Below are 13262 nucleotides of genomic sequence, written 5' to 3' on the forward strand. Positions count from 1 at the left end.
CTGACAGAGTGTAGGTAGAAATTTATTTCCTAAATAAGAAGAGTGCAGGTAGAGATCTGCAAGGATCTAGCCAGACAGCAAAAAGAATTAATACCCTAAAGCCCTACCAGCCTCTGTACAAGGCACAATTTAGACAAAGATATTTACATCAGAGAAAATGCTGTCCTGTGTATTATTTTAATAGTTACGAGACTGTTATTTTAGAAAGTCAGATGCAGTCATAATTTACTCAGTATTCTACTGATAAAATCACTATCAGAATACATTAAAACTTGAAAAATTTCCAAATCTACTTAAGTTGAGAGATTTCAAAGACTCATATTAAGCCAATTAAATTGGCTTAAGGTGACCAAGTTGATTTGCCAGCTTATGTTAGAAATGCAACAATAAGTAATTAAATAAAAGATCCATGAAAGAATTCATCAGTGTGAACTGTTTTAAAAAACTCCTAATGTAAATTGGTGCAACAGCTTCTAGATACAAAAAATTTAACTCAGTAATATGGTTCTGTTTTACAACTGAAAAATGATGTCAGCAAAATTACTGTGGGTAAATGGCAGAAATCTTGCTATCAAAAGAAGCAAAGCAACCAAAGACATAACCAAATTGAAGACAGTGTATAGGGACAAGAAACAAAAATAGTGTACCTGAAATAGTATTACTGAATTGTGACCAACTCCTCTAATTGGTCATACCTGAGAAAAATGCCAGTCTCTCAATACTAGAAAACTAGGAAAACAGATACCAAGTAAGAGTTTATTAAGTTAAAAATATATGTATAAAAATAGACTTTATTGAAATTTACCAATATTACAGTAGCAGTATATACAATGAGTAGATACTCCATACTAGTCCTTTTGGGTTTGTTTTTGATCTTGTTTTGGTTTTTTTTGTATAGTTAAACCAAAAATATTTTCTTCTATTTTTAGGTGATTTGCTTCCTGAAAGAGTTAAATTTTTCTTGTTTGCCATCTGTGTGCTCCTCTGGTCTCTGTTACTCACTTATTGTAGAACGTTGATTCAAAGATCAGGATGAAAATTTAGTAGATGGAAATCCTTTTGCAAAGGATAGCTGTTTTCATCAAGCACAAAATGGCTCCTAATTTGCAACAAATAGGATGCTTCAGTATCTGCTAGCCAGCAAATGACACAGATTCTGCCACTATTGTGCTGTAGGTTATATCTGAAGAGGGCACTGCAAAAGACAGAACAATCCAATTTACTCTTTATTTTCACATAGCAGCTAACAAATCAAGTTTCACCTCCATGAAAGCTACACTGAATCACTGGAAATGTAGCCTCAGCTTCTTAACAGATTATCACGTTTGGTTTTCATTCATTTTAAAAAACAATGGGCTAAGACTCATTAAACTAACACCTGTGAAACATATAAAACAACAAGAGGTCAAACAGGATGTATCAAGGGAAGCCTGTCTGAAAATACATCTGAATTATTTACATCATTAAAACATGCCAGCTATTTCTAAGAACTGCTAAGAGATTGTTTTGCATATAAGGAATGCATTTAGCTACTAAATAATGAGTTATGTATAATAGAAGTTACTATGATCTCACCTGTTGTCACTACTCAACTCTGGACTTTGTCAGATAGCAACTAAAATGTTCTCTTGGAGGTTGTGTGTGGGTGTTTTTGGTTTTGGTGTTTTTTTGTTTTGTTTTGGGTTTTTTGGGTTTTTTTGTTTGGTTGGTTGGTTGATTTTTTTTTTGCAGGGCTCCTACAATATGAGCAATCATCATATTTGCAAAACAATCTCATCATAGTTTAAAATTGCCCAATAATTAAATTTGACTTCTACTCTGAACTTCTCTACCTGGTTCTATTGCAAGTAATTGATGAGACAGGTACCTACTACTTTGTTCAGCCAGTCTGCTGGAATATTGAGGAAGATTTTTTCCATCAACTCAGACACCACATGAACATAAATCTCATATCCTTCATCTTCTACTGTCATCAAGGCAGGTCTAGATCAGATAAGAAAAGAAAGTTAGCTGCTATAATATCTAATTGAAGCAAAGTTTCTGAACTGAATCTAATACAACTTTTTATACCCTCCAACATAACACTAAGAACCAGAAAAACTAAAAAATCCTTATGCACTTATCTCTGTCAAATCTGTAGAGCTGGAATGAGCTAGAGATTTATTTTCTAGATTTACTACTCAGAGAGTTTTCTGCTTGTTTTCAGTCTTCTGAGTGATTTTACCAGGCCTAATAATTCATATAGATGATGCAGCTTCTACCAACATACACTCTTTGACTACAATTTAACCTGCAACATCTGCACTACCACAATCCTAACACTTACTAGAAAGTCTGTACTGCTCTGATTTAAATCAGCATGGCAATGCTCATATCCTGGCCACAACACAGAAAAATCTAAAATAGTACACATCAAGATATATGACAATAATGGAAATCCTGGCTATGGCAAAACTGGAACAGTACCAAAACAGTATATGTTAAATAAAGTAATAAAATAAGGCACAATCATCTTCAGCACAGAACTTCTCAATGGGATATGCTCCCAAGAGAATAAAATGTGCTCACTGCAAAGACAGCAAAAATGACAGAAGTGTAGTCACTTAAAGATTTCTATCTAATCTATCTTAAGCTTGTGTCCTTCAATCTGAAGGAAAAGGTAAGCTTCATTACAATCACAGAAGAACAAAAACTGGGCTCTACATTTGGAAAGGAAAAAAAATGATAGGTGTTGACTTCACTAAACTACAGTACTGGAAGATATTTTTAAGGCTCTGTGAGTCTTCTAAACACCAAAAATCCTGTAACAGTATTTTCCCAACCCTAGTGTCTTTTCCCATGTTAAATATACATGCTTTTAAAAAAACTGTTAGGTTAGAAAGTTACCATTCCCCAAATTAAAGAAGAAATCAAATTTACAGACTAAACCCTATGCTGCAAGAAGCCTGCAGTGTTTAGTACTATTACATTTACTCACCCTAAATAGAAAAGCAATATAAAGATTTTATTCCCAGGAGATGCTGGTAGCTACTATATTGATAGGCAGGGTGCATATAGAATTTACTGGCCTCTTTATACTAAGAGATTAAAATACAACCCAGATAAGGAGGACATGATTGGCCACCTACAGGAAATAAGTGATTTTTCTACTACTGCATACAGTTCTATGAACAAGACTAACAGGAGCCCATTGTCTTATTCAAGCTGTTTGAGTAATGAAATAATGCTAGGACATTAATTAGTTAATTTAATTTACCAAGGTTTTCTTTGACAAGAAGCAGATTTTTCTGGAAGATGTAAACCTACAAAGTTATCTGACAACACAGGGCATTCTTACTAAACTAATCACAGCAAATTTTTGACTGCAAAAGTGAGACTTTTCTTTGAAAAAGTTGTGCATTTCAGTTCCATAACAAAACGTGAAATGATGCATGCTGAGAATGCAAAACATTGGAAATCTTTCATTTTTTCCTAACACCTCTTGTGCAAGAGTAAACTGAGGTCCTTCAGAAACACAGCAGCTCATAATCTATGAAAGACAGGGGGAACTTGTTCAGTTCAGAAAGAATTTTTGGAACTTAATCCTCCTTTGCAGGAAAGTAAGTAGCATATAAAACTTAAAGCTGGCAAACTCACAATGAATAATTTGAGAATAACTTTAGAAATAATTTCGGTAGGAAATTTACATATTCTAGAATTCTATTATGTCTCAGGTTATGTCCACTTCAAAACCCAAGTTTAATTACTAAGCAATGAGTTAACTAGGTTATTCCTACATCAGCTGGATCTGTTTTACTTTCTCTAAACTGAATGCATACACTTTGTTTCACAGTGCCATCTGCTGATAATTTAGCATCTCTGCTTTCTATGAGAATATTTATTTGAGAAGACTTTTTAATGTTTATTTCTGCAAGGATAAATTGGTGAGTTTTTAAAACAGGGTTGTGCATTCACACAATTTCAAACTTTAGTCTGAAACAAGATGCTTAAGAAAGTTTTCCTTTACTTTAACTCCATCTTTAGCTTACTGATACAGTACTGGGTAAACTTCATTACTGTAATTATGGATTCAAAGAAACTGAAATGTTAAACAAGAATGTCACCTATAGATAACAGCAATACATTACAACAATTTCAAAATCCCTTAGAAAACCAGGAATTGTTAACCATACCTTAAAATATAAAAATTTTATATCTGGGGGGAACTTAGAATGGAGAACATTGTCATCTATTTTCCTAATAATGCACCTTATTCTGTTTACCTGTAGAATGTTTTTTACTTTGTTGAATGGCAGACATCTGATACACTGCTTGTAGATCATGTTCTCATCTGTCTGTAGTTCCAAACCAATTTAGCACAACCTGAGTAAGTAATCATAGGCAGAGAAGCCAAAAGATACTCCAGTGAGGTGTCAGCACGGAATACGAGTTGCTTGTAGTGACCCATAGAAATGGTAAACTTCAGTTCCAAGATATGGGCTTTCAATTGAATCACTCCTACAAAAACAACAATTTCCAATGAAATCTACATTTTAGTTTTACTTATCACTGAGAAGTGTGGGTTACAGCTCATTCAAAAACCAAAAATCATTGTCAATGAATCTTTGGGGTTTTTTTCCTTTCCTTTAGATGCACATGTTCATAATTTTGAGATTATTTATGCAGTGAGATGTCATTATAGTAACTTATTATTATTTTTAAAAAAGTATAAAAGTACTTTCAGGTACTATTGTGTGTTGATGCCAATATAAAAGAGCCTGAATAAGACATCAAGGTATTAGAACTGTGCACATAATTTTCAATAGCTCTCTTTCTACAGTAATTCAGAGACACTGAAAAGCATAACTTTAACACCTTTGCTTTATTTTTACATGAACTAGTTAAATTCTGCAATATCTGCTTTATGCAATACTTCTTAGTGTTTAACACCAACTTCAGCAATCTTCTAGGTTTATCTGGGAGGGATGACTGTGTAAAACGTATTCATTATTCTTTTGTGGAAAGTTTTTAAGAGCAGTTGCTTTTTTACTCTTCCTTTAGAGAATTCCAGTTTTGAAGAGCTACTACTTTGTAAACTTTCAGTGACTTATCACATCATCACTAGGCTGGTTGGTGTCAGCAACCAAGGACAGTATTTCTCCCTCTGTTCCAAAGCTATCTTTGTATGGTACCACATCCCACACCTGCCTCAGCTCTGGGCTCACTAAATGAAGTCTGCGTTCACAGTCTGGCTGGGTACTAAGCAGCAGCCTCCAAAATAAATTCAGATTCCCAGAATTAAAAAACTCATTTTACTCAGTCAAAGGTGCATCTATTTTGCTTAGTTACACCCTGCACAACAGACATTACATAGCTACAATTTTACCTGAGCATTTTTCCTCCAAATGTGTTGAGAGCTTTGTCACCTGCATGAGGGATGTTTTACTTTTCTGAAACTTCTCATTAAATTCAACTGCCCTTTTGTCATCATCAAACAAGCACTCACAGGATGACCATGGAGTTGTGTGTAGTTCAAAGTCACCTGAGACAGAACTCTGCTGGACTAGAAGATATTTAAAGTCCCATATGTGATCTACAGAACAAAGAAAAGCAAACCAAAGTGTTTACTTTCTTTACCTTGGTTAATTTATATAAAAAAAATATATAAACATTTATAGAAATTATTTTAAAATCTGCTGTCAGATGCAGTGTTTTACAGTAAAATACTTCAAGAGAACTTCTGAAAATCAGTCTATTTTTCATGCACCTTGTATCTGACTAAAAGTCCTGGCAGCTCCCCAAAGACCCAAGTGTGCTCCAGCCCAAAGCAAGATTCAGGCAGTAACACTATCACTACAGCAACACCAAGGAAAAAATCTAAACAGGAGGGAACAAACAGGCATTAGGCAAGAGACCTATTAGAGGTCCCTTGTGTACAAGATTTGGTTGATACCTGAATCCTATTATAGATTTTCAAAATTTCCATGTTGATTAGAAAAGTGACCACAAAATGTAAGTGAATTATAAGTAATCAAGTTTACAGAAATGTTTTCAATGAAATAAATCTTTGTTTTGTGGTAATCCAAACAAGTTGAGCATAAAGCTGATGATGACTATATGGTAGAAAGCTTGGAATAAATTTTAGCAAGAAATGAAAAATAAAATTATCTTCTACTGGCAAGAACTTTTAGATACTCTGGAACTGTAAAGTCTCATGCACATTATCTTAAGTAAGTAGACATTTTAAAAATTACAAGTCTGCATATCTTCCTCCTCAAGACTATGAGGTTTTTGATCTGATAGTATAACCAATAAGCACATACAGAAGTTGTGCTAGGATTCTTAGCAAGGAAAAACATGGTGCTCCTCCTGTTACTCACACTATTTAGCTGCTGTGTGTGCTTTTAGTATCATGTAAATTTACCTTTTTGGCTATCTGACTGGGATCAAATGCTCATGGTTTGTCTGTGGTTAAGTATTTGAACAGGTGAGAAATTACTTGAGTTTCAGATAACACTTTAATCATTAAAATTCTGACTGCTAGATGCACAGAACTGGACTGCCTGCCAGAGACAAAAACAAACTTTATATCAAATATAAATACTACAGAGATCAACATCTTACACTTCTTTGCTTTAAGCATCAGAAAATGATATACTACTGTCTGTTAAAAATTACCTTTAATATCTTCTTTTTGCAGATACAAAGAAATCTAGAATTCTATCTTTTGAAAAGTGTAATATTCTAGCATACTAAATTCTTTTAAGATTTCTAAACATTTAATGAACAGTATACACTTGCTCATGATTAAATATGCACAAAAATAAGAGCCATGGAGGTATTATATAAAGATTTTTTTAATGCTTAAATTGGATCATTTTCTTTAAGTAGTTTAAGAGGTAGGTCTTGCAGTTAAATGATTTCTAGGAGTGGAGATTACTCATAAATTGAAGTGGAACTGCCAGAATTCAGTGTTTATATTTAGTAGGTAAATATTCACTATGAGGTTGTTTGAGTTTTAGTTTGCACTATAAAAAACCTGACTTTTTAGGCAGACACATGCAGCACTTCATGTAAACACTGTTTACTTTCTTATCAGAAGAAATACAAACTTTTAGGTTATCAATTAAACAAAAAACAATTTCCTCTTGTTTTAAAAGAAAAAAGCCAGGAATAAACCAATATTCAGTAGCAGTTACTCTTAACACATAGGCTATATAATTCTCCACAAAATGCTTTTAGTTAGTTACAGTTGGACTCAACAGCAAGACCAATAGGATATAAAACCTGACTCTGGATGAAGGTGGAAAGCATGGAATGAAAATCAGAAGTAGAAAAACAAACAGCAATTCATGATAAAGTAGACAATGATAAGATGACTCAGAAAAAATGGTAATATGGTTAACATTCAAGGTTTTTATACAGTTAAGTAACTAGGCACCAGTGCTTCTTGGGTCTAGGTTGAACTTGCTAAATACTCAGGCTTTCTTAGTCTTCTGAAGTGAATGCATTCAAATTTTGTTGCTGCTGGCACTGCTTCTAAAGAAAGGAGACATGCTAAAACTGGTATTAAGTATGTTGTCCTTCCAAGAGGTGTATTTAAAGGTTGCATGGAAAAATTACACCAGGTGAGCTTTTTAAAGCTACTAAAAGCATCACAAAAATACTTTCACATCTCTCTATAGGTACAAGGATTTTACCTTTTTTCCTTTGAAGCTGAGGGTACCAGGCAGCCCCTGCTCCCCACAGGACCATCTTACAGTGTTGATCTCTGTTCTGTTCAACTGTTATAATAATTTTTCTTTGGTTGCCACCTCTGTAGCTATAGACAGATTCTGAAAGAAGTTTGAAAAGATGTGACTTCTATAATGAGAAGTATATAAACACACAAAACCCACATGCTGCTATTGTATTTTATGGCACAATTAAAAGCAAACAAGAATATACCTACAATTTCTTCATAAAAGCAATCTGATTTTTTTGAATCTAGTCTGAAGGACTGCAGAGAGTGTATCAATTTACCTTTATCCTTCTAATTACTCAGCAACTGGACACTGTCCCTTTAAACCAGCAGGTATCTGAGTACTGTGCAGTTCTTAGTCATCCTGACTGGTATCAATGAAAATTGTACTCAACATCACAGCAACAGACTGTCACAACTGGAATGTAAAGTTCCTGTAACTTCTGTGGAATACACTGAAAGAAATACTTCTAGGGAAGTTTTCACATAAAGACTATAGTCACAATACAAGCACAATAAGAGGATCAGTAACAGCATTTATAAATTGAAGCAATTAAGATCATTATAGCACTCTTAACAAACATATTGCTTGCATTCTCCATTTATAATGAATAAACATGATACTGACAATGTGGGTAAAAAATAACTAAGTTTTATCTACGTTTGGTTTCAGAAGTTGCAGTTCAGTGCAGGAACCTACCTGTTAATATGGTTATGTCCACAATTTTCAAGACTGAGTGAACCAAAATATTTGGCTGGAGCTGATCTAGCTGCATATACTGAACGTCATCCAATCTCTGAACTTGTCTTTGTGGAATATCTCCAAAGTGTGGAAATTCTGATGACACGTATGCCAGTAAGTCATGAAGGACATTGCCATCCACTACAGGATAAACTTGTATGAAAAAACACAGTTAAAAGGGACACCCTTTTTTTTTCTTTCAACCTTGAAATTAGTAAATTTATTGGTTGGTACATATTTACACTGATAAAACCCAAACTGTATTGCAATAATTGTAAGGCAAGAAATTCTTAAGATGTGTAACACTTAATCCAAAATCAAATTCCACTTCACCTGCCTCCTCTTGATAACATCCCAAAGTTAAACTAAGTACAATAAATGAAATTACACAGAAAATATGGAAGAGACCTTGTATCATAGCTTGGTAAGAAAACCAGTAATTCCTGATCATGTACCTCAAAATCTGACTTAAGAAGCTGACAATAATGGACACCAGGAAGATAGTAAGAACAATGCAATTTCACTGGGATACTTCTACTGTACTGCCCCTTTATTCTCCAGTCCTCAATGGCTCAAGTTTTGTGTTTAGTCACCTGCAATAAATTACTTTCCCTGAGTGGATCTACTGACTCTTTAAGCCTCTACAGTTTTTGCAAAAAACAGAAACAAAAACCAACCAAAACCCCACACATCTTATAGTTCACTTCTGGGCAACTGTTCTTTCTTAAACTAAGCTCAAAGAATTCTCTTTTTCAGAGTTCTGAATGGGAATCACCCAAATTTACCACAAACTCCACGTGCCTACCCCATGTCATCATATCCACAGGTAATCCTGCCATACTTGCCCATCATGTTTTGCTCCTCTCAAGCTGCTAACATTTCCATTTTATCATGTGTGAGACATTGCTAAAAAACAGAGTACTTTAAAGAGCTATTTTACTGTGATTATTGTGGAAAAACTTATGCTCCATAATCTTACATTCTTTTGGATTGAGAGCGAGCAGTTCCCCAGATTCAATAACTGACTGGTAAATGTAGATTGCAGCATGATTTCTCCACACCAAAGATTCTCATACATTATTACATCTGCAAGAAAATAAAAGCCACCTTACCAACTCATGTATCAAATATACTGAAGTGAATCATATTTTTTAACTACAGAACCATCACACATACAGGTATGAAAGACAGTTTGAAAGAGATCACAAAAAGTGGTTTTTTAAAATCTACCAACATCATTTACAGTAACTTACACTTCCTCAGTGCTTTGATACATTCTTCAATTCATATAAATATACAATAGCCTCATAGCAAGTACTCTGTAAGTGAAGTGGGTGACTCTATAGGTTAAATTATTACTGTGCAACATTTCAGTATGAGCAGTAATTTACTCAACTTACCCAGAAACACTTTTTGTGTATATTGTGGTAGAATGTCCAAGCAGAAAAGTCCAACTTATTCAGAATCACATTTGCACCTACCTATAGCTACTTAAAGAACTCTTAACATTAAGAAATAGGCACACAGACTATAGAAGTACTCAAACAATTGATATTGTGAATTTTTTGCATATTGTAAAACCTAAAGGGCCAGCTGTGGTGAACTCCAGCCTAAATTAGGTGCAATGTAATTTTTATAGTACCTCATTCTCTTGAGAGTCTCTTAAAGAGAGTGTCTTCCTCACATTAGGTATTACAGACTACAAAGGATTTATCATCACAATTCTCTGCCCATCTGCTGGTTCAACAGCAGAGAATTAAAGTCTATAAATAAAATAACTAGGACATCTGGTTTATAAAAGTACTTGTACCTTTCAGAAACAACTTTCTTACAACACGAAGGTTACAGAATTCACCTGACTACCTATGGCACTGCTGCACTGTCAGCATCTCAGAGATGAGCAAGCATCTATGGGACAGCTGATGTTCCATTGCCAAGATGACTGAGAATTCAATGTGATGCTGAAGCAATGCAAGAAATACAGTTTAAAATGCCCATTTAAAGTAGAACAGCATGCAACCAGTAATTTGTGCTACTATGGCTGAGCAGTTTTAAGACAACATTTTATAAGGCTAATAAAAGGTTCTCACTGTGAGAAGTACAATATCCCCAGGGAAAACAGTGGAGACCAAAACGCAGCACACGCCACAGGGACCACCTTTCTCTCAACTTCTGGACTGGTCATAACTACAAATTGTTGCTACAGGAACTTTACGTGCAGAGGTAGGTCTAGTCTTCACCTGTATTTCTTTGATATGACAAGGATGTAATACTGTGACCAAAACGTTGTACTTTTGATTTTTGCAGCAGCAATTCTTAAGGAGCGATAGCTTCTTTTGAAGTTTCTTGAACTGTGTCATCTTTTCTTGATTCAACTCTCACCCAGGGGCCAGCTGGAGAAGAATTCAGTTTAGCTTTCTTTGATTTCAGCTGTCCTTTAAATGCCTGAGTGAAAAATATAAAAGGAATCTCATCCTTACAGGCTCTTTTAGAAGAACTCTTATGAGAGCTGTCTACTTGAGAGCACAATATTTCCTGAGCTCAATGGCTCAATATGAATTCATTTACAATTGCTCAGCATGAACATGAAGTTCTTGAGGCTTCTTTGTATTTTCCTGAGCCTTTTCTTCTTGCTTTGTAATTTCAAAGGAAACATTTTCCCCATCATACTCAGAATCAAAAAGTTCAAGGGAACTTGTATACTCTTCCTTATACACATTTTCAGCCGCATTAAGACACGCTACAACATCGGAATCAAATTCCAAGGATTCATATTGCCTTTTTTCAGTTTTTTTGCCTGCTTTTGTCAGTTTTATGGTTCTTTTCTGCATCTCATTCTGATTCTGTGCAACAACAGCCATCTGACTTGAAGTCATTATACTGAGAAATTCAGTAGCTGTTGACACTGCAAAGTCTGAACAATCACTTGGTTTTCCTTTGGGTTTTGAGTCTTGATTTTGGGGGAAAACCATATCCAGATATTGATTTAGATGTTCGTGATGCTCACTTCCACAATCTGATTGAATACCTTGTCCCACAGAACTTAGATGTATGTTAATCTGCTTAGTACTGGCAACCAAATCAGACATATCAGAGTTGCTAACTTCCGAATGATCTGCTCTTCTTTCAGCAAGGCCAAACCACAGCCATGTGATGGTTTCTCTTGTTTAGCTGACTCTGTCAAGTTGTGTGGAAGGTGTTGATCTGCAGCCTGGTTTGCATGTCTGCATCTGTCTTTAGATATCTGACAATCAGCAGGAATTAAACATTCGGGTTTCTTAGGTGAGCTGCTACAGGTTGCTGGCACAGATACAAATGATGTCAAATATTCTTTTGCTGCCATCACTCTCTCCTGTTCAGACTGCTGAGAGCTGTCAGCATTTACAGGAACTGCTGTGACTCCCCTGCTCTCTGCCTGAAGCCCTACATGGTCAGCAGCTTTGACTTTTTTGGGAAAACCACAATGTGTATCACATAAATAGCAGAGTTCTCTCCATTTTTCAGCTGAAGGTGCTGAACTAATTTGCTCCAACACCCCCAGTGGGCTTGGGATACTGGGTGCTCCCAGAAAAATATGAATTTTAGGTCTTTTTAACATTTTTTTTTTGTTGTGTAAGTTTGACATTAAAAGGTATGGCTTATGCAGTAATCACAACACTATATATTAGTAAAAGCCAAAAATTATATTTGGCCTTTTCTTAATTTAAGAATACCTAAAATTCAAATACTATTACATAATTTAATATTTAAAAACACCACTTTACTACCTAAAGCCTATGAAATAAAATGTACAAACTTATATTAAAAAATGGAAGTTTATCATGTCAAATATGCGTAGAAAAAAAAAATTACTTACAGAAGGGCTTGATTTCAAATTCTGATACTTGGGCACATCTAGAAGCTGCATATTTAGTGAGGTTAAAATTCAGTTTAATTCTTGAGCAGACTTCTTTCTTTTTGGTAATTAAACAGGCAAATGTGACTTCGCTATTTAGTACTTCATCTTAATTCATGTGCAATAAACGTTTGTAAGAAACTTTCACAGCATGGTTGGGAGACAGCTTCACCTCCCAGAAAATTACAATTTCATCTAAACAAATCTGAGCTAATTAAAATTAGTTTAAAAGTTTGCTAGAAATGTAGTATTTTCTATTCTGTTTTAGCATGAAAATATTGTATTGTTATTTTATGAAATGGAAAGTTTCAGGTAAATTATAATTATTTAATAACCACTAAGACATCAGCTAAACTTAAGCAGATGATTTAGAATTAGCTTTAATTCATTTAGATAGCATCTTCCTACCCAAGTTACCAGGTTATTAAAATTCAGTTCACATAACATAGCTCAAAAGACCTCTTTTTTTAAATTTATGCTGTAATTTTAAAAGACTCACTACAACTACAAGTGTTTATTAAAATGCAGACCCCTAGCTACGTGTTTTGGGAATGCTGTTAATAGAAGTTGCTGCAGCAGGCAATTTGCAGAGGCAAGAAACAGAACACCAGAGAGGATGTAATCCATCTGCAAACAGAAGAGAAAAAGCATTGGAACAAATACTGCATTGAAAAATATTGAACATCTTCATTTAAAGCTTATTAAGAGACGTTTTCCCAACTATCCACTAGGGGTCGATAAATCTGCATATTCCTCAAGCTCACAGTAACACGGATTTAAGCATCCCCAAACACCCATCTCTGGTATCTTACAGGTGTAACTGGAAAAGCAATATACAACCACTAAAATTAGCTGTGTTGTGTCACAACACAAAGCAGCTACAAAATACAATAAGTAATATCACT

General features: G+C 34.7%; 1 protein-coding gene across 1 annotated transcript; it reads right to left on the bottom strand.

Annotated features, from left to right (window-relative positions):
* Positions 1-788: 788 nt before the first annotated feature.
* SHLD2 (shieldin complex subunit 2) lies at positions 789-12060 on the bottom strand. Its single transcript, XM_030453318.1, is given in 18 exon segments — positions 789-1146; positions 1149-1195; positions 1868-1983; positions 4263-4276; positions 4278-4351; positions 4354-4497; positions 5366-5572; positions 7680-7814; positions 8421-8615; positions 9442-9462; positions 9465-9551; positions 10555-10587; positions 10590-10635; positions 10637-10831; positions 10833-10994; positions 10996-11029; positions 11031-11601; positions 11604-12060. Coding segments are annotated over 18 exon segments (2664 nt in total). The 3' UTR covers positions 789-1020.
* Between the last annotated feature and the right edge of the window lie 1202 nt (positions 12061-13262).

The sequence above is a fragment of the Calypte anna genome, chromosome 6 (assembly GCF_003957555.1).
Source record: "Calypte anna isolate BGI_N300 chromosome 6, bCalAnn1_v1.p, whole genome shotgun sequence".
Classification (NCBI taxonomy): domain Eukaryota; kingdom Metazoa; phylum Chordata; class Aves; order Apodiformes; family Trochilidae; genus Calypte; species Calypte anna.